Raw genomic sequence first — 20,216 nt, forward strand, 5'->3', positions numbered from 1 at the left:
TCCCAGATCAACCTAACCCTTCCTCAGGTTGACCGGCGCGGCCGATGAGACACCCCCCACCCCCCACCTGCCCCCTTCGTTGAAACGTAAACTATCCCAACTCAGTAAGAAGAAAACATTCAAATGAAATAGCAATCTATATAATTCACAACATGTTGAAACCATACCATCCACTCCTCGCTGAAACCTTGACTCCGGGTAGTCCGATAATCAGGTCTGCTCCCTGTACACCGTACTCCTCGGAGATATCAACTGTAAGAATAGTATGGGGTAAAGGATATTCTGTAGAGGGTAAAAACAAGAATATTGAGGACTCTCCAACTATAACAAAAGAAGTCTACTATGCAAACAGCTGCTGTAAGAACTCACCCTCTGCTAAGGCCCTCCCTCCTCCTCCCTACCATTGGGTTCTCATATCAAGGAAACAAACCAAACTCAGATCCCGCTCAAGCAGTGAGGACGTTTCTTTTGTCAGTGATGAACCATCCGAGACCGGTGACGAGCAGTGCAGTGAGGACGGATCCTTGGTTAGTGACGTATCCTACAGTAATGATGAATCCCTGGTCAGCAACGTAGAGTACGAGATCGGATCCGAGGCTAGTGATGCTCAGTGCACCGAGGATGAATCCAAGTCCGACGAGGATGAATGCAGCGAGGACGGATTTCTAGCTAGTGGTGAGGAGGGTACGGAGTACCTATCTAATACCAATGATGCGTCCTGGCTGGAAAATATGAGTGACGTTGATTCTCTTTATTCTGAATCCTTATGATTCTAACCAGACAAAACTAAAGAAAAAGTTCCGGGAGCAAAAAAATGCTAAAAAATGAAAAATCATCTCTTAAACTGAACCGTATGTGAGAAAGTGGAATGATGTAAACAAAACATGAACCCTACTCTGTGATGTAAAAGTATTTTAAATTCACGTTACTTCTCGTCAACTCTGTGATATAAAAGTATTTTATATTCACGTTTACTTCTTGTCAACATTAACCCACTTCAAACTAGTGTTTTAAGAAAACAATTGTCAGTATATTTTTTATCAATAAATCATGTACATTACACGTCTACTTTCATTCCAAACTTCACATATTTTCTAAAAACAAAATCTTTAACTTGTTACTGAAAAACTTACTTTTGTTTAACAAGTATCCAATTAGAAAATGAGTTAAAAATTATGGTATAACCGCACCTTTCAACTTATTTATACCTCAGTACGCAGAATCGAAATCTGATTTAAAATCTCAAAATATTTGTTTAACCGGTTAAAACATGAAGATTGAACCTGCTATCAAAAATTAAATGGTTATATCTGAAAGTTCATATTCTAAATATGGTTTTTTACCTTTCTTCCTTTGGATGCTTTAGTGTCCACTTTCTTCTTTAACTTTGTTCTAAGCTTCTGTACTTCAAGCCACTGTCTAGTCAACTAAACAACATTCATTAAAGGGACTGTAATCGTAATTTCAAGCGACCCTCCGTGCAAATATGATAATCCTGGTTTAGAAAAGAACCCTTAAAACCTTTATCGGATCAAAAAAGTGAAAGTTGCGTCGTTTTTTTACACTCGGAAAGTGTAAAGATCTGATAAGCTCTCCATTTCTTCTTTTAAGCTAGAAGCACTTTTTCAGAGAAATAACTACATGGATTTTGGTTCATAAATCATACTTGATCAGAAATAGCATTTTCAAATTTTCATGGAGTGTCATTTGAAATTACGCGTTCAGTTCCTTTTTTTTCTCTGATTATTACACTGCAAAGGATCCATTTTATTCCGGATCCTTCAAAATTAAATTTCCAACAAAAAACATTTGGACAAATTTTTACATACAAACTTTATTTATTATTTAATGATTTTAATATTTCTGAAAAGTGTGTTATGAGAACAAAAGGTTGTTTCCGTTAGATATTGACATTTTTAGAGAATTTATTTGAGGAACCGGATCAATAGAGCTAAAATATTACAAAACATTCCGCAGTATTTTCTATTGGAAAACCAATTAGAACCATATAGGGCCAGTGGGGAGGGATTTAGAACATGTCAGCGAGAAAAAGAACAGACTTCAGAGGTACCCGAGCCAGTTTCACATTATTTAGAAAATCTTCTAAACCTAGAGCGACATAACCTAACAACAGTTCAAAATTCGATATAAGATGGTTTAATTCAACCTTCGTGCTGTTTCATATTAATGTAAAACCATAACCAAATTCCGCAATTTCATGTTAACCCAATACCGTAACTTAAGCAAATATTTTATTAGTTTTGTAGTATGCATAACTTTTAATTTGCAATATTTAAAACATTGGCACTTCAGGAGCTACTAAAGATCTAAATAGAGCAACTGGAGGAAAACAAAATTCAAAAAACAATCAATAAGCCCGACAAAGCTTAGCTCTTGAATTGCATTTCTTAGCTCTAAAATTTCAAAAATGCATTATTTAGCATATCTGTTTAGTAATGTCCTGTAAATATTACACTGAGTGAAGAAAAAAATTTCGCGAAAGGTATACAAACATGATAATAATGTTTTAGTAAGAAGTAATTTTGGTTAGGGTAACATCTCTACTTGAAATAATATTAGGGTTGAAAGATGGGTATAACCAAATTCAGCAATTTTTTAAATATTAACAAAAAACGTGCTTACTTAACAGTAAATTATCTATTTATGTGTTCCATACCTGAGACTGATCAGAAGAGCTGTTAGTTTTCCTATCGATCAGATCTCTGAGAAGTTGATGGTAGAAATCATCGTCGTCAAATATATCAGGATCCGTCTCATTCATCTCATTCTCGGCCATCTCTCCTGATCGTCCTATTGTCTGGTAGTTGGTTCGTTTCAATTTAGTTCTAGCAATCAACCTCGCCGGATTGGCGAGGATCTGATCTATCTGGAGGACAGTGGAGGTTTCCATTGACGAGAAAGAATTTTTTCCGGACGCTATTCTTGTTTTGTCACTCCATTTCTGTATTATTTCATTTCTCTCCGGCTTATATTCTTGATGGTTTTGAATTAAGGTATCGCTGAACTCGGTCAATTTCTTCTTTTTTCTCGGAGGTTCTTCAGCCTCAGAGTTTACAAGGACAGCCTCCAATTCAAACAATTCGTTAAGAAGAAGTTTAAGAGATTTTTGAGTTTCAGTGACTTGAGTTTTAAACTCTCCGTCTCCCTCGGAGCAGAGTTGACTCCAGTAAGGATCTACAGGAAGACGGTTTATCCTTGTGAGTAGCTTTTGCTGCTGAATCCTGGTTTCCAGCAGTTTATCCCAAACCTTGAGCTGGTGCTGAACAGCTTTACCCTTCTCTACTTCTTCGGATAAACCATTTTTTCTCAACAAATTTTCTTCATCTTCTACTTCACTATCTGCTTCCTCGTCATCTTCTTGGTCTGAATCTACTTCTGCTTCCTTTTCCCCCTCCTGCTCACTTCCTTCACTATCCTCTTCTTCTTCCAGATCTCCATACTGGGAAAAATCTGTTTCTTTGTCAAATACAAAACCATTCTTGTTATTCTCTTCCTTTCCTCCATCTTCAACCTCCCAACCTTCATCATCGTCTCCTTCTTCCTCATCTTCGTCTCCTTCTTCCTCATCTTCGTCCCCTTCCTCCTCCTCTGACTCATCCTCTTCATCAGCTCCCTCAAACATATGTCCAAGCTCTGCTGCCGCCTGTTCACGCAGATCTACAGCTGTATCTTCAACTTCTTCTCCTCTCTGTTTAGCAATCCTAGATCTACTGATCTTCTTCCCGGCATACCTGGAGTCCTCATCTAGATCCGCGTTCTTGATCCGAAGCTTACTCCGTTCTGATCCTCCAACTCCAGAGAGATATTCAGAATCCTCCAACTCGGGTTCAAAATCTGCAACCTGAAACATAATAAAAATAATGCTGTAACTTATCATTTTATTTCAAAACCTTCTTCACTTTAAGGCGACTGTCGTTGAAATTTTAATTAACCTTCTATTTAAAGAAAGAGGAGTATGCATTTTTGTATTGTTAAAGATGTAATTATTTTCTATTGAATTCTGACAAAGGGGAGGGTGAAATAGACCAATTTGAATACATTTGGTAATCCTGTCTTCATTTTTTAAGGAATCTGAATGAAATTTTGCAAAAAGGCATAATTTGTTCAAGATAAAAAAAATTTTAAAATATTTTTTCACCCTTTCCCACTTTTTCCACGTTTTTTATGGCTTTTTTTTACCAAAGTCTGTTTCAAAGACAAGCTCTGTAAGTCTAGAATCTCATTACTAATATCAGAACGAAGTTTAAGGTTTATTTTCACTTTTCTCCCCGTTTTCCCCTATTTTTTCATATTTTCCCCTATTTTTTCATATTTTCCCCTTATTTAATCACATTTTCATACTTAGTTAATATTTATCAATTGTTTGCAAGCAGATCTCAATTGGATAGTATTTTTGGAAAACAAAATAAAAGGGGGAAATATCATGCATCATCATATTTTCCCACTTTGTTAATAGTTTTCACATTTTCTAGATTCATGGAGAAGATTTTCATCGAAAACTAAAGAACTTTTGAACACAGGCCTTAATTGGATTTTATTGTTGTAAATCAATCCATCATTTAAGCAGTCGCTCAATCAATCAAGCTGAATTTAATATTTCCCTTTACTTTCCACCATTTATCGGAACCTGTCCCCCACCACTTCTGTAAAAAGGGAAGTTAAGAGTTTCATATACAAATAATGTAATTTACTGAAGAAATTCATTTAAAGAAGACATTAATTTTTATATTAATTGTAATTGATTTCCGTCTATTCGAAGTTATTTCTTTGAGTTTAAAAACATAGAAAAAGAGGGATTTAAATTTTTTTTTTTAATTTTATTCTATTGAGGTCTGTGTGCAACAGATTTTGTTTTTAATGATGAATTCATGAATCCAGAAAATGTAAAAAATATTCAAAAGTAGAGTAATATGATAAAATATAATAAAATAGGGAGAAAAGTAATCTGATAAACCTTACACTTCGTTCTGATGTTAATAATGAGATTCTTGACTCGCAGGTAGATGTTTAGAACACCTATCTGGTATTTGAATCAGACTTTTTGGTAAGATAGCTTTAAAAAACATGGAAAGAAAGGAAGGAAAATAATTTGTCCTTACTTTTTTTTACAAAAATACTATCGAATTGAGGCTTTTGTGCATAAGATTTTTTTACTTTCGATGAAAAATGAATTTATGATTCCAGAAAATATGAAAAATACGAGCAGTGGAAAATATGATAAAATCGGGGGAAAATCAGGGTAAACTAGGGGAAAAGTGGGGGGGGAAAGTAATCTGAAAACCTTTAACTTCGTTTTGATGTTAGTACTGAGATTCTTAACTAAAAGGTAGGTTTTTAAAACACCTAGCTTGTCTTTGAAATAAGACTTTTTGGTAAAAAAGCTTTAAAAACATGGGAATGGTGGGCAAAAGGAGGGGGAAAATATTTATTAAATATATATAAATATCCAATTGAGGCTTGTGTGCAAAAGATTTTTTATTTTTCATGAATCCAGAAAATCTGAAAATATTAACAAAGTGGGAAAATATGATAAAATAGGGAGAAGTGATCTGAAAAACCATCAAATTCGTTTTAATGAGATTCTTGACTAACAGTTAGGTGTTAAAAACACCTTGCTGGTATTTGAATCAGACTTTTTGGTGAAAAACCTTAAAAACATGGAAAATTGAGGAGATGGGGTGGGATACTTTTTGGTTCAAATTTTTTTAAAGTCAATTTTCAAAGAAAAGATGATAAATATCTTGTGTATTTCTGATCTTTCGTACAAGTACCGTTGTAAATCGGACATGCCACTCTATAAATGTAGGGTCACTTATTGCACTCAACAGTCACATTAAGTGAAGCCCTAGTTTGTTTTTCAAGTCAAAAGGTTTATTATCTACTGTTCTTCATCCTCTAATACCAATTGTAATATTTAAAAAACAACAAAAAAACCTTGGCACCAAACACAGCATAAAAAAATGTTAAGAAAATACGGTACAAGAAAAATATTGGACCGAAACACTGAAGTAATTGTAAGATGAGCAATATGAGCAATGCTAATCAAGTTTTTAATATTTTAATTTCATATTGCTTTATTATACTTTGTATCACCACTTGCTAATTGACAGTATTTACTTTGATTTTTGTATAAGAAAAGCTCGGAAATATCTGAAAATTATCGAATTTTTTCTTCTCAATTCGGCTTTATTTAGTTAATCTCAAAATTAAGCAAGTTAAAAGGTAGACATAATTATTTAAAAGTTTCCATAATATTTATGACTTAGTAGAATTTCTAATGAAATTCGCTTAGTCGAAATATTGCACGTTTTTAAACTAAAAACATTAAATGAATCCCAGTGATTTCTTTGTATGGTTCCGAAAAATGGTGCTGACAGAATTCTAATTTTAGTTTATAGCTTGCTCCTAAAATAATAACGTAAATAGTGAAGTGGGGCCAATAAAACTGTGGAATATGCAGAAGTCTGTAGACTCGCGTTAAGACCTTAAAAAGGTCAAAAGTGAAAAATTGCAATTGTGCAATGAACCATGAATCATTTTACTTATTCTTCTATTTTGTTCTAGTTATGATAGGACAAAGGACTTTTTTAGTTTTCCGGCAATTCTACATAAAAATATTCTTTCGACGACTCATTTAGACTTAAAAGAATATTGTTTGTTGAAAGGCTAACAACTCCAGACAGTTCTTCACCAACTGGTAACCGTTGGAAACCCCCGGCTAAAAATTAATATTCTAATATCTTGTTTATGTTTGGATTATTTTCAGGAACTCCTGGCGGAGTATAAAGGAAAATTTCCGATTGTTGTCATGATATTCATATGGTTGCATATATCACATTAATATACTGAGTATATTATATTCAATAATTACGAATACCCAGTGAATCAAGATTAAAAATAAGGGACATTTATTTTTTTCTTTTGGTATTTTTATTTTTTCTTTAGATATTTAATTTCATTTTTCGATCTTAAACAACACTTGTTGTCAAGTATTTCAAGACAAAATGAATCTTACTTTGATTTCTCAATCATTACTGAGAACCTTTAGTCAAACTTCTCTCCAGTTACAATTTTAATTTTGCATTTAAAACCGACTTAATCATTGCATGCTATGTTGTGTACTGTACAGGCATAGAAATATAAGAATCCGAACTCATTCCCTTCGTTCAAACCAAACTGCCTTGAATAATTCATTTTTTCTTGGTTATCGTTGTAAGTTCTTATATAGTTACGAATTTCCTAAATAATATTTAATCCTCTTAACCTGTCAATTTTAAATTAATCCAGAATAACTTATCAGCAGCGGGAAAATATGAAGTTTAGGTTGAGAAAAGGAATTGTTACGTTTCATGGTCCATTATACTCATTTATTTACAAAACACCAGTTTAATATCTAGTTAGTACGAGACAAGAACATATTTAGGAAACAATCCCTTTAATCTGAACTACACTAGCCTACTGATCTGCTCTACCTTAGCAGCAGTTTGATCCTGCTCTATCTCTGGATCCTGGAAAATAGGTTCAGGGTTGACAAGGTTTGCAAGTTTCTCAGCCAACGACATGATATTCTGAAACGAGGAAGATTGAAACACGTCGCTCCGAACATATCGTTTATTTCTCATGTTTCAACGTACAGATTAAAACTTGTTGAAGGACTTCTTGCTGGCCTGGCTCTTGGTGACCTTCAAGGTGTTGAACTTCACGGTCTTGCTGAGAGGTCTGCATTCTCCGACAGTGACGACATCTCCAACCCGGGCGTCCCTGAAGCAGGGGGAGAGGTGGACAGACATGTTCTTGTGCCTCTTCTCGAACCTGTTGTACTTCTTGACGTAGTGAAGGTAATCACGCCTGAAATAGCATTACATGTGAGGTCGGAGGGTAAGATTTGGTCTCTGAGATGCGAGAAATTAAGAAAATCTAAACCTCTAAAAATGTTAATTTCAAAATCAAGCCAGATATTTTAGTTAAAGGAGGTTTGACACAATTTAAGAAAAATATTTTGGTGACTGACATTTCTCTTGCTTTTGTTCCAAGTATTGCTTAGGGTCCAGATCTGCAAATATATACGGATCCATGGATCCGGATCAAAACTAAATCTGAACTGATGAAAAGGAGATTATTTGAATTTGAATTTGGATCCGAGTCAAAATCTTACGGATCCAACGGATCCAGATCCTAAGTACTGATAAAATCAGTAAATTTATGTCCTAGATTTGGCCGGATCAGCGGCAAAATAAACGGATTCTAAGCGCTGTCAAGGTGTATTTCCAGACTGGATTTTGGATGCTTCGAGAAAAACCCTAAAACCCATCAGACAACACGTCTCCGACAGATATATATTTTTTGTCTCATTTCGGGGCTTTGTTGTTTTTTTTTAAAGAATAAATTAAAGATCACTCCCCAACCCCTCCATTAAAGAGCCCCAGTGTTTTTAGCCTCCAACCCATACCTGATCACAACAGTCCTGTTCATCTTGGTCTTGGTAATTAAACCAGTGAGAACACGTCCACGGATTGAAACCTAAATATTTCAATATACTAGGGATAGTAGCCTGGAAACCTAAATATTTCAATATACTAGGGATAGTAGCCTGGAAACCTAAATATTTCAATATACTAGGGATAGTAGCTTGGAAACCTAAATATTTCAATATACTAGGGATAGTAGCCTGGGAAAAAATTATCTAATAAAATGGGTAACATTGTAATTGACAGAACTAAAGAATTGAGAAGAAAATTAAATTTATTAATTGAAGATTCAATTGAGTTAAATTCATTTTTTAAATTCGCCAAGAGCAAATCTTTTGGAAAGATTTATTAAAAAGAGCAGTTATTGTAATATTATATATAATAATCATATTCTTGTCCAGGATCGTCATGAGACGTGTGAAACATTAAGTTTAGTATACTTCTTTTTCAATAAAATGTGAAGTTTATAAACTGAAATATAATGTCATGTTTGTGTGTAATATTACTTGAAGGGAAATGTCTTATTGTGCGAGAAAAAACTGTTAAGCAATATTTAAGGGGCAAAAGAATTTCAAAGTTATCGTTATTTACGAGATGCCTTAAGGCAAAAACCAATAGTTGCATCGTATTTTTCGTTATGATATACTCGAAGATTTGAGACACTACTCTAAAAAGGGTACAGTTTTCCCAAAACAACATTCGAATTTGAGAAAACTCCACTGCATGAGCTTGAGGATGAGTACGTACATGCAGATTCACATAAACCCATGGCCAGCTATTTTCAATATACTAGGGATAGTAGCCTGGGAAAAAATTATCTAATAAAATGGGTAACATTGTAATTGACAGAACTAAAGAATTGAGAAGAAAATTACATTTATTAATTGAAGATTCAATTGAGTTAGAATCATTTTTTAAATTTTTTAGGGCAAAAATCAATGGTTGCATCGTATTTTTCGTTATGATATACTCGAAGATTTGAGACACTACTCTAAAAAGGGTCATAAACTAATTAACTCAGAAGAGTATACCGACATTTATTCAGGGGCTTGATCTTAAAATCTCCCTCAGCTTAAATGGTCCCCTGAATGAAGTGTAATTGTAAAATTATCTTACCTTGCCAGTGAAGGGGCACTTTTTATCGATATAGTTTCCGGTTCTGGCCTCGGTGGGGATCTTGAATCCTAGACCGGGGTTGTAGAAGAACCTCGACTCGGAGGGTTTCAGACCTCCCTTCTTATTCAAGAAGATGGTCGGCTGCTTCTGAAAAGCTCTCTCAGTTTGCTCCGCCATTCTATCTGAAATTAGTAGTTTGCAAGAGCGGTTCTGAACATGTTTACTTCAGAGGGATGAATCTTGACGAGTGGGTAGCTCCAATACCGGGCCTTCCGTGCTTCACAGGCTGAAATAAAAACAATAAATATAAGTCATTTGTAAAATAGATAATTTTTGCGAATAAAGCTATGAATACTATGAAAGGCACGAGCCAACGAAAAAATAACTAATTCTTATTTAAGAAATTTTTAAAGATTTAAACTTCTTACGGGGATATATTTTAGAGAATTTCTCAAAAAAAATGAAAATAAACATTAAAGGGTTAGTTCTTACAGGGATGTACTAAGAAATTCTCAAAAAAAAAATTGGACATTAAAAGGCAAGTTGAATCCTGAACTTTTATACAAAATTTTGAATTTTACCTCCTAAAATATATCGTTTCTCCNGAGTAGGCTTTTGACCTGGAACAGGTCACCCATCATTTAATACCTTGTAGGAGATAGAGAACTCTCCGAGATAGTGTCCGACCATCTCAGGCTTGATCTCAACCTGGTTGAAGGTCTTGCCGTTGTATACTCCGACCACGGAGCCGGTCATCTCTGGAACAACGACCATGTTCCTCAGGTGAGTCTTGACAACATCGGGCTTCTCATTTGGGGGAGCTTCCTTCTTCTTCCTGCGCAGCTTCTTGATCAGGGCCATGGGCTTCCTCTGAATAAAAGCGGTTATTTCATTAATATCAAAGTAAAGGACGAATTTAAAGTTAACTTGTAAGGTACTAACATTCAGAGTATATATTTTTTAATCCCTGCTCTCATGTCCCAGTTGACTCCAGTTCTGTTAATACATTTTGCTTGAAACTTTAGAGAATCTCTGAACGTATGTAATTTCCCCCAATTCAGCAATTAAACCCCTTGTGCGATAATTTGCTCCGTGCATTCATACTAAACGATGGGAGGAAAATGATTGTTCAAAAGGGGGGGAGGGGGGATGCTTATACAGAAAATATAGTTTAAAGCTATGGTGTAAAAAGATGGAAATTTAGCCCTTATATAATCAAACCCAAAAATCATGCTCAAGGACGGACACGATAAATAATAAAAAATGTACAAAATTGATTAGCGGGGGGGGGGGGGGCCAAAAATCGTTCTGAGACCCAATCTTTTAAAATCGAAATTGGTAAATACAGGTTCGAAATTTACCTTAATTCCACGGGAAAACTTCCTGCGGATCCTGCAAGGGAAGAGTTCCATCAGCTGCTCGTGGTTCATATCCAGGAGCTGATCAAGATCGACACCTCTGTAAGTAAACTTACGGAAGGTCCTCTTCTTCTTCATATCGGCAAGCTGAGCTTCGTCCGCCATTTTTTCTTCTGCAAATTACAAAATATTAATAACAATAAAGTGAGGACCAAGTCATATCATCTTCATGATACAATAGTAACCTCAGCATATCAGAAGCTACCGTATCTCGGGTCCGTCCTAGGGAACGAATTTGGACCCCCCCCCCCCTATNACTTTCTGGGCTGAGCGCTGCGGCCACGGGTTAGGTTAAGTTAAAACACTTTCTATAAGATCCATGTACAAAATTGATGGGAAAGGGGGGTCCAAAAATAGTTTTCTAGAAAATTACCCGTATCTTCGAGTAGAACGGCACAAAACATTTTTAAGTATGTCGATACCACAAAGTGGGAAAACTTTTATACATTATTATTTAGACATCAATTAGGTACAAGCTCATTCGAACTAGACGAAACGGACCAAAGGTTTCCCTGTCCTATAAATTTTCGACCTAAATTTTGTATCAAAATAGGTGTGGGGAGTTACTACTAGATAAATAATTGCGAAACCCTTGACATCGGTTTCCTCTCGAATAGATTTCACAGCATCTTATAAAGTATTTAGTTTGAGTAAAATTAACTAGAATGTAAGAATACAGAATTTCCTGAAAAATACGCTCTTACAAAAAGAGACTTTTTAAGATAATTCTTAGATGCAAAAGCGAGCAGACGGTATACGTGTACATCTGAATATTTAGCTCGCTTCTTCATTTAATAAATATATGTAAATTCACTAGAAAACACCTACAAAAGTACCAAACTTTGCAAATAAACTCACGAGCCCGTTCTAATAAATACACGTGCATGTAGGGCTACCACTAAAATGTTAGTAATGTTTGGTTTGGTTTAAAGACAGGAAGCGGAGTTAGAAAGAAGACGACAGAAATATCAGGGAAAGATTCTGAAATTATAATTTTTTTTCTCCGTATTTTAAAATAAAAACCGACGTAGTCCACTCTTTCCACGCCCGTAGCTAAGAATTTTCCAAGAAGGGCCCAATATTAGAAAGCAAAGTTTAGGCAATATTTTTTTGCAAAAATTATTCTTGTTTGCGCGGATAAAAATTTTCAGGTTTACTAGCTGAATTTTCGTTTAAAAAATATTTAAAAATATTAAAAAGGATGAATTAAGTATCCCTATAACATCTTATTTTTTATTTTTCTCCACATCACCCCAGGGAGGCATCCGTAGGGGGGGGCACGTGCACCTAGTGCCCCACCCCCTCGTACCCCCCCTGACTGAAAAGTTCAAACATGAAAATCTTCAGTTTTCCCAAAACAACATTCGAATTTGAGAAAACTCCACTGCATGAACTTTAGGATGAGTACGTACATGCAGATTCACATAAACCCATGGCCAGCTATCATAGGCGGTTTCAAGGGGGGGGTGGCAGTCCATTACCCCCCCCTGAGTGAAATTAGGGGGGGGTGTACCCCCCCCTGGATTTTTACAAATCATTTCTCATTTAAAGTATAGTTTTTATTTATTCTGTATAAAAAAAAGATTATAAACCCTAGAATAGAAATTGAAATTTCAGAAAGCACTAATTTTATCTTTAAATTCAGGAAAAAATAATTAAATGGCTTAACACATAATAATTAATAACAACAATTTAATTTTGGCCAATTTTCTCCCCGTTTATCCTTTTTTCTTTAATTTTTCGTTTTCTTCAATTCATTTTTTTTCAATTCCTTCTTTTTTGTCTCAGATAATGTGTAAAAGGGGAGGGCACATTCCCCTGTTCCCACTCTATATTACGGACCTGCGACGTACGAGAAGAAATTATCTTCCGATTATATAATCCATCGGTGATTCTTTGGGAAATTGGGTTAATAAATATTGACATTCAGTCGGAAACAGAAAACAGTAGAATTGTTGTGTTCGTTTTTTTAAATTAGCTTTAATGTTACTGTTAATTTGTATACAATTCTCTCAATATGTTTTGAGCACATTGTATCTACTGTCTAAGAATAAATTGAGCTTTAACGAAAGATATCAATCGTTCAGAAATCGTAATTCGCCATCGAGGTCGTTTTCTCCATCGAGTATTGCCATTTAGAATAATAACTTCAGTCTAAAAGTCGTCTCCCATTTCACAGCTTTATGGGTCTTCACATGGAATTTTATTTAAAACAATGGTTTACAGGGCTATTCATTTCTTATAGTACTGAAATTATTCATATTAATAGGAAACAATTTCAAATCAATATTTAATGGAATTGAGCGAGCATTAACAACTGCAGAATACTGATTGGAGCTGGAAAAAATGAAAAAAATGAGGCTAGATAACCTAGAGAACTATAGAGATGTAGAATGAGCTCTAGGATCTTAAGGAGATCATGAAGCTGGAGTTTACTTATGGAGCTGGAAAAGCTGGAAGAACTGAAGGAAATAGAGGAACTGGGGAACTGGTGGAGCTGGAAGAACTAGTGAAGCTGGAAGAAATGGTGGAGCTGGAAGAGCTGGTGGAGCTGGAAGAACTTGTGGAGGAGGAAGAACTGGAGGAGCTCGAAGAATAACTGGTCGAGCTGGTGAAACTAGTGGAGCTGGAGAAACTGGAGGAACTTGTGGAGCTAGAGGAGCTCATGGATCTGGATAAAACTGGTGGAGCTGAAAGAACTGGTGGAGCTGGAGGAACTTGTGGATTGTTAGTGGGGGTAAATCATAGAACTTTGTTTGCAGTAGAGCTGGATATCTTCTTCCAACTCTTCCTGGGTGTGCTAACCGGCTCTGCAAGTGTGCACTCCATCTGACTGCAATAATAGTTCATCATATTAATCAATAATTTACTTAGTTTTAAAAAAATATTAGGCTTCAGATTGCATTCTAATAATACATATTAAATCATACTGAATATAGAAACCAGAACTTGGCATTAGAGACGTATATAGATCCATATATATATACCTATATAGATCAGTGAAACCTATGGTTTCCAGATGGTTTTAAGTCCCCAATCAGTCCCCAACGGGTTCTGAACTTATGAGCCCCCTCCCCCCCCCTTCTAGACAAATTCCTGTATACGCCCTGCTTGGCATGCACTGCAGTGTGTGAATTCTAAAAAGGGTTGATATAAAAAACATGCAAGTATGTATCATGATTATACAATAATTAACAAACATTACTTTCTAGAGGCATGCACCTTCATGTTCCTCATCCTATATGGTGCTATAAATTTGAGTCTACAAATCTGAAAACAATTTTTTGGACTTATTCATCAAAGAACATGACATATACGATAATTATATCTACGTGTTTGAAGAGAAAAAATTGATTTAAGAACCCTACTTTTTAAATTTTTGATGAAGCCTCTCTGAAAAAAATAAACATTTTAGTTTTAAAGTGAGGGTAGTAAAAATTCTCCTCCTTTCCTTGTTGTGTCTCGAGTTTAATAGATTTTTTGCATTTGGGGAGAGTTCTACTAATTTTAGGCTTAAAGGCATAATCTTTTGAAGTTCAATTATCCATGTTTTTTTTATGTACAAGGTTACCCACAAAGGATGAGACTTCAGAGGGGAATGTACGAAATTTATATACCGTCTGTTTCCTTGCATTTAGGATTCTCTGCAACTGTCAACTTAAGTTGCTTTCTTTGCAAAATCAGTAAAAAGTCCATAAAAAGTTTCAGATCGTCCTTTTTTTGGGTAACCCTGTATGAAACCAAAATTTTAAGGTTCAAAATATTTAAGACCTCTTAAAAAGGGAGCGATGAAGGTTTAAACAGGTATCGATTTATTACCTTAACTGTTTGTACGGAAACGCCATAGATATTGTTCTTCTCTCTGCACTCCGAGCTCGATGGGTTGGATCAGGTTTAGTTTGGGCTCCAGGTTTACCTAGAGATAGGCAGTTTTATGATTAGTTTTAATCCAAAAAATCTTGAAAATCTGTATTTAGTTTATTGTATATATTTACCTGGTTCTACAGTATGTAATGCGCTAAATGAACACTGATCTAAGCTTGCCAGAACATTTTCAATAGATCTTCTTACAGGAACCCGTCCTCTTCCTTGTCCATGTTCTATATCTTGAGCATTCCTACCCTTCAGTCCAACTTCTATACTCGAACTGTGTCCTTCCATGCTCACTATGTGTCCTGAACTCAAACTTGGTAGTTCAGAGGACAGTAAAGCTTGTGAACTTCTGTATCGAGCTGAACGAGCGATTTTTCTCAACTCAAACCCCTGGGAAATGACATCTTTTTAAATACTTGTCTGTCTGAATCTAATAAAATTCAAACGACTGAACCGATCAGGCAACATTTTTTGTGGCAACTCAAAAGACCTCAGGGAAGTTTAATGGAAGGTTGAAATTGAAAGAATCTTTTTTCCAAGAAAAAAGGTTGACATTTATTCTCTTTGAAATCTACCAATTTAAACAGAAAAATACGCGAACATTTGTTTTTATTGGAGAACGTTAAAAAAAATGGCGACTTGAGCAACAGTTAAAAGTAAATTGTTACTAGGAAAGAGAGATAAGCGAATTTAAAACCCACCTAGTGAAATAGAACTAAATAAAGGTTTTAAACTATATGATTTTATATTTACCCTGTTTACTGCTGGGTTCTCAAAGTAAGATTTGCTTTTTTTCATTTTGAGTTTTCTGTCTGTGTCATCTTTTATCTTTTTCTCCGATATCTCTGCAACCCTGCTCCGATACTCATAAACACTTGGATACTCTGAGGGATCCGTTCCTGTAAACTTGAAATATTCTAATACTGCAGTTTTAAATACAGGACATGAAATATTAAACTTTTATTTCCACCTGTCAGGATCCTTCCATGATATGATTTATATAGTGTTCGCATTCAGTACTATACATGAAACCAAACTACCATGAAACAAGGAGTTTACATTCAGTACTATACATGAAACCAAACTACCATGAAACAAGGAGTTTACATTCAGTACTATACATGAAACCAAACTACCTGGAAACTAAATGTTTTTATTTAGTACTATACATGAAACCAAACTACCTTGAAACAAAGTGTTTATATTCAGTACTATACATGAAACCAAACTACCATGAAACAAAGAGTTTATATTCAGTACTATACATGAAACCAAACTACCTTGAAACAAAGAGTTTAAGGGTACCGTTGGGAGTCACTACAATTGACGTCTACAGTTCCTTTAATGCGAGTAATCAGCTTCTTTATTTGTTTTAATACCTGACACTTCTTTTGATCGTTGTTGGATCTGTTTGCGCGGTGATTCTGTAATTTCTCTGGATCTTACTTTTCTTTCTCTGCTAGTCTTACTTCTCAGCTCCTCATTAGGCTTTCCTGGTCCTTCTCTTAACCTGGAAAATATGTAGAATTGAAAACATATAATTGAATATATAGGGTGTCCTAGAAAACATGAAAATAGTTGATTACTTTAAAATTGTCTTTTAATAACAAGCTCCTCAGACGAACGACATTTTTTCATGCTCTCATCCAAATTCAATATCAAAGACAACCTCAATGTCGTCCGTAAATCTCATGTAAATTGGGACACTCTGTATCTAGTTTGTATTTTTAGAAGTTATGGACAAACCTGGTTTCACTGACAGAGATCCCACTGTCACAGCTCTCAGCTGCGTCTTCGTAATAACTCCTACAGGTTCCAGCTCCTGACCTGGTTCTCCGGGTTCTCCGGTTTAGTAATCTCTCCTCTGGAACCTTCTCCGATAAATCTACCCCTTGTTTATTAGGATTTCTAGGTGTACCTGGAGTACTCCGACTAGATTTGATCCTGGTAGAGTGGGAGGAGAAGAGTCTATCTCTGTTCTCCAACACATACACAACATCATCGGAGTCGGAGTGGGAACTCTGAAGAACTCTTGGAATCCGTCCAGGTCTCTTGTCACTGATATCTAAACTCTTATCTACAGAAGTACTAAACTTACTCAATCTTTCTGGAAATGAGTCCATGTCGAATTCATTGAATTCGTATTTTTTTCCGGGAAAAAAATTCTTTACCGATGCCTTTCCAACAGCGTTGTTGTCTTCTTCAAATGAGCTCTGAGGAATAATTCTTATCATTTCATTATTATTCAATATTTCCTCTTTCCTTTCAATCTCACATTTAGGATTATTCCATGCATCGTCATCCCTGTGTTTAAACCTGGATTGTTCATCTCGGAGTTTTAAAGGTTTCGTTGCGACATGTTTCGGAGTTTTCCTGTATACAGGCTTCTCATTCTCATCCTCGTCATTGTAAAACTTAACACAGAACTCAATACTTTCAGAGTTATTTTGCTCCGGGATCCAGGTCTTAGATTCAGGTTTATTCTGCTCATGAATCCAGGTCTCTGGTTTATTCTGCTCATGGATCCAGGTCTCTGGTTTATTCTGCTCATGAATCCAGGTCTCTGGTTTATTCTGCTCATGAATCCAGGTCTCAGGTTTATTTTGCTCATGGATCCAGGTCTCAGATTCAGGAACTCTTCGCTCATTCTCAGGGGCTTGTGTCTCTAGCTCATCCGTTTCTAAAATTATTCTCATTTTTAACAAAGATTTTACTCATTACAGATTCTCTGTATTCTATGTTTAGATTTTCTATATTTTATATTTAGATTTTCTATTTTTTTAATCTTTTTATGTTCTTTCTAGATTTTCTAGATTTTATATTTAGATTTTCTATTTTCTTTATCTTTATTCTATGTTCTGTTTAGAATTTTTCTATATTCTTTATCTAGATTCTCTATATTCAATATCCAAATTTTCTATATTCTATATCTATATGTTCTTTATTCTAATCCAGATTTTCAATATTCTATATCCAGATTTTCTATACTCTATATCTAGATTCTATGTATTCTAAATTTAGATTCTCTATATTCTAGGTTATATTTAGATTTTCTGTATCAATATTTTTTATGTTCTATATCTATATTTTCTATGTTCTACATTTAGATTTTCTATATTCTATTTCCAGATTTTCTATATTCTATATCTATATTTTCTTTATTCCATATCCAGATATTCTATATTTTATTTTTAGATTTTCTATATTATATATCCAGATTTTCTATATTCTAAATCTTTATTTTCTATATTCTATATTTTTATTTTCTATATTTTCTATATTCTTTATCTAGATATATACTTTGCTTGCCTGTTTGTCTCTGTTTTGGTGTTTGTTTGTATCCAATAAACGTCAAAAAGACTGAACCGATCGAGCCCAAATTTTGAGTGGGACCTCACATGACCCCAAGGAAGTTTTATGGATAATCGAATTTTCAAAAATTTCAAACTATTAATACTTATAGATAAAATAATCTAAGTTTGAAATATCAAAGGTTTGCACCATCAGGTTGCAAAGATATTGGGATCAGANTATCACTTAGGTTATCTTTTACTATTGGGACAAGGGAGCAAATAAGTAGGAAATGGGGAATTTTCCCCGTCCTTAGAAACCATTTAAAAAGCTGAGTCACATGGTTAATTAGTGAATCTGGAGCATTTATGAAACAGTCGGAGTTAAACTGAAAAAAAGCATTACTTTTACCAGGTTTTAGCTTTCTTTAGAGCAGCTCGTACAGTACTATTATTGACCTTATCCAAGTCTGATTCAAGTTTTGGAATAATCCTATTATTTATTTGTTCATTCACATTTTTAAATTCTTCTCCTAATAAATGTTTAGAATAAAGATCTTGATAAATTGCAGCAAAGTGCTCACATATATTCTGTGCTCCAACCACACCATCTATACTGCTTGACACAGTTTTGGAATTTCCACGAAATTTCTTGATCTCATTAAAGATATTTACTCCGCCATTGAGAAGACTTTGCATAAATTTGTCCTTTTGCATATTATAATTTGCTCGTTTTAATCTCCTGACAGCATATTTATATTGCATCTTAGCTGTACGATTTACATTATACAGCTCACCTTGATCAGGACACCCTGCTGCCATCCATACTCCATGCCAAAACAAGCTTTCCTCTTGGTATGGTTTTACATACTCCGACCATCCTGGTAGACCATTTCCATGTTTATTTAAAGTTCCGCCTACTACTGGTAAGCACTGTATAGCAGCAGTATTCACAGCTTCACAGATATTGTTCTACATCTTCTGTATGCACATCACAATTTAATGTATAGCATTCTACACAAACTTCTGGAGGATTAATTTCTAATAAAAGATTATTCAAGGTTTCATCATAGTCCTGCCTTTGATCTAGGTTAGCTTTATCCCAGCTGGGTTTAGGCCTTTTTATCTCAGGTTCTACATTTAAGTTTATGAGTTCTATATTAAGTTTGCAGTATATAGGAAGATGATTTGAATGATTATCTGCACTCACAATAACATCTGCTTCAACTACAGCATTAAATAACCGATCATTTCCCAAAAAATGATCAATCACTGAAGAATGTGTCACATTGTTTACAGTATTCACATATGCAAACGGAATGTTAGTAATCCTGTGGGTTTCACTATTGTCAGGCATGCTCCAGAATATATTTAAACCTGTGGTGTTCACAAAATCACGAATTATGTTCACCATTGGTGTATTTCTTGAAAAATCACAATTTATATCTCCAGCTAGAAGCACATTTCTACATTCGGATCTTGCAATAATTTGTTCTATCTCAGCAAGTAATGATAAAAGTTCGTTGTCATTAAAAGCATCATTCTGTGGATCGACCATAGAATATAAATTGAATAACAGAAGATCAGCCTCAGGAAAATTAAATTTAACTGCTTGAATTCGGAAACTGTCACTTTTAACCTGTGAAATATATTTAGTGAAACCTTTTTTCCACAAATGTTTATAATTGAACATCATCCTCTAAGACATGAAACCTTCCTGTGTTTCCTGTATTCAAGGTAGCTCCATTGAAACCACTTTCTCTGACAGCTGCCTCTGACCTTGAACTTGACAGCTGTGATACCTGTCTATCTGTGCGGGGTACCAGATATACCAGAGAAAATACTTAAATGAAAACAAATAAAACTTTTGTGCAAAGAAACTGGGTTTTTGCCACATACTTAAACTTTCTAATCCCTTTATCTTTGCAACCTGATGGTGTAAACATTCGCTGTAAAAAAAATTAAATTATCTTATCTGACAGAATTTGAGTTTGAAAACGATAATGGGTTGCCAAGATATATAGATTAGA

At 34.9% G+C, this 20,216-nt stretch overlaps 5 protein-coding genes across 6 annotated transcripts in view; all 5 read right to left on the reverse strand.

Moving 5' to 3' along the window:
* Nucleotides 1–20,216, reverse strand: part of LOC111695197 (protein AATF) — a 23,347-nt gene that overhangs the window by 1,927 nt on the left and 1,204 nt on the right. Inside the window, exons 2-6 of one of the 2 annotated variants that reach the window (XM_023464421.1) lie at nucleotides 15,238–15,242; nucleotides 8,822–8,830; nucleotides 7,494–7,591; nucleotides 2,678–3,862; nucleotides 1,344–1,427 (exon numbers count right to left, since the gene is read on the reverse strand). In XM_023464421.1, the coding sequence (XP_023320189.1) occupies nucleotides 1,344–1,427; nucleotides 2,678–3,862; nucleotides 7,494–7,583 (1,359 nt within the window). In that variant the 5' untranslated portion in view covers nucleotides 7,584–7,591; nucleotides 8,822–8,830; nucleotides 15,238–15,242. Of the gene's footprint in view, nucleotides 1–1,343; nucleotides 1,428–2,677; nucleotides 3,863–7,493; nucleotides 7,670–8,821; nucleotides 8,831–15,237; nucleotides 15,243–20,216 lie in introns of those variants that run through there. The other variant, XM_023464420.1, reaches the window with a different exon arrangement.
* Nucleotides 7,588–9,795, reverse strand: LOC111695198 (40S ribosomal protein S11-like). Its single transcript, XM_023464422.1, has 3 exons — nucleotides 9,606–9,795; nucleotides 8,471–8,541; nucleotides 7,588–7,869 (listed from the first exon to the last, which is right to left on the reverse strand). The coding sequence occupies exons 1-3, from the start codon at nucleotides 9,780–9,782 to the stop codon at nucleotides 7,659–7,661; spliced, it is 459 nt and encodes a 152-aa protein (XP_023320190.1). The 5' UTR covers nucleotides 9,783–9,795; the 3' UTR covers nucleotides 7,588–7,658.
* Nucleotides 9,787–11,156, reverse strand: LOC111695199 (40S ribosomal protein S15). Its single transcript, XM_023464423.1, has 3 exons — nucleotides 10,967–11,156; nucleotides 10,254–10,475; nucleotides 9,787–9,891 (listed from the first exon to the last, which is right to left on the reverse strand). Exons 1-3 carry the CDS (start codon nucleotides 11,126–11,128, stop codon nucleotides 9,826–9,828), a joined length of 450 nt encoding a protein of 149 aa, XP_023320191.1. The 5' UTR covers nucleotides 11,129–11,156; the 3' UTR covers nucleotides 9,787–9,825.
* Nucleotides 13,627–19,008, reverse strand: LOC111695216 (uncharacterized). Its single transcript, XM_023464442.1, has 7 exons — nucleotides 18,984–19,008; nucleotides 16,643–17,576; nucleotides 16,276–16,406; nucleotides 15,650–15,795; nucleotides 15,019–15,286; nucleotides 14,843–14,939; nucleotides 13,627–13,856 (listed from the first exon to the last, which is right to left on the reverse strand). Exons 1-7 carry the CDS (start codon nucleotides 19,006–19,008, stop codon nucleotides 13,766–13,768), a joined length of 1,692 nt encoding a protein of 563 aa, XP_023320210.1. The 3' UTR covers nucleotides 13,627–13,765.
* LOC111695217 (lisH domain-containing protein ARMC9) overlaps nucleotides 19,868–20,216 on the reverse strand; it is a 9,745-nt gene continuing 9,396 nt past the window's right edge. The window contains exon 17 of the mRNA XM_023464443.1: nucleotides 19,868–20,029. Within this exon, the coding sequence (XP_023320211.1) occupies nucleotides 19,993–20,029 (37 nt within the window). The 3' untranslated portion in view covers nucleotides 19,868–19,992. The remainder of the gene's footprint in view (nucleotides 20,030–20,216) is intronic.

This window comes from Eurytemora carolleeae, unplaced genomic scaffold (genome assembly GCF_000591075.1).
Source record: "Eurytemora carolleeae unplaced genomic scaffold, Eaff_2.0 scaffold173, whole genome shotgun sequence".
NCBI lineage: Eukaryota > Metazoa > Arthropoda > Copepoda > Calanoida > Temoridae > Eurytemora > Eurytemora carolleeae.

Bases quoted from the DNA above. Each gene is read 5' to 3' on its own strand.
- LOC111695216 (XM_023464442.1), bottom strand. From the start codon at position 19,008: ATGGCAGCAGGGTGTCCTGATCAAG. The intron at 15,287-15,649 runs GTAAATATAAAA...GTCATTTCCCAG, and splicing joins AGAACCCAGCAGTAAACAGG to GGGTTTGAGTTGAGAAAAAT. The intron at 13,857-14,842 runs GTAATAAATCGA...CTATTATTGCAG, and splicing joins TTTCCGTACAAACAGTTAAG to TCAGATGGAGTGCACACTTG.
- LOC111695199 (XM_023464423.1), bottom strand. From the start codon at position 11,128: ATGGCGGACGAAGCTCAGCTTGCCGATATGAAGAAGAAGAGGACCTTC. The intron at 10,476-10,966 runs GTAAATTTCGAA...GCTTTTATTCAG, and splicing joins AGTTTTCCCGTGGAATTAAG to AGGAAGCCCATGGCCCTGAT. The intron at 9,892-10,253 runs GTATTAAATGAT...TTTTTATTTCAG, and splicing joins AGTTCTCTATCTCCTACAAG to CCTGTGAAGCACGGAAGGCC.
- LOC111695198 (XM_023464422.1), bottom strand. From the start codon at position 9,782: ATGGCGGAGCAAACTGAGAGAGCTTTTCAGAAGCAGCCGACCATCTTC. The intron at 8,542-9,605 runs GTAAGATAATTT...TGAAATATTTAG, and splicing joins AGTGCCCCTTCACTGGCAAG to GTTTCAATCCGTGGACGTGT. The intron at 7,870-8,470 runs GTATGGGTTGGA...ATGCTATTTCAG, and splicing joins AACAGGACTGTTGTGATCAG to GCGTGATTACCTTCACTACG.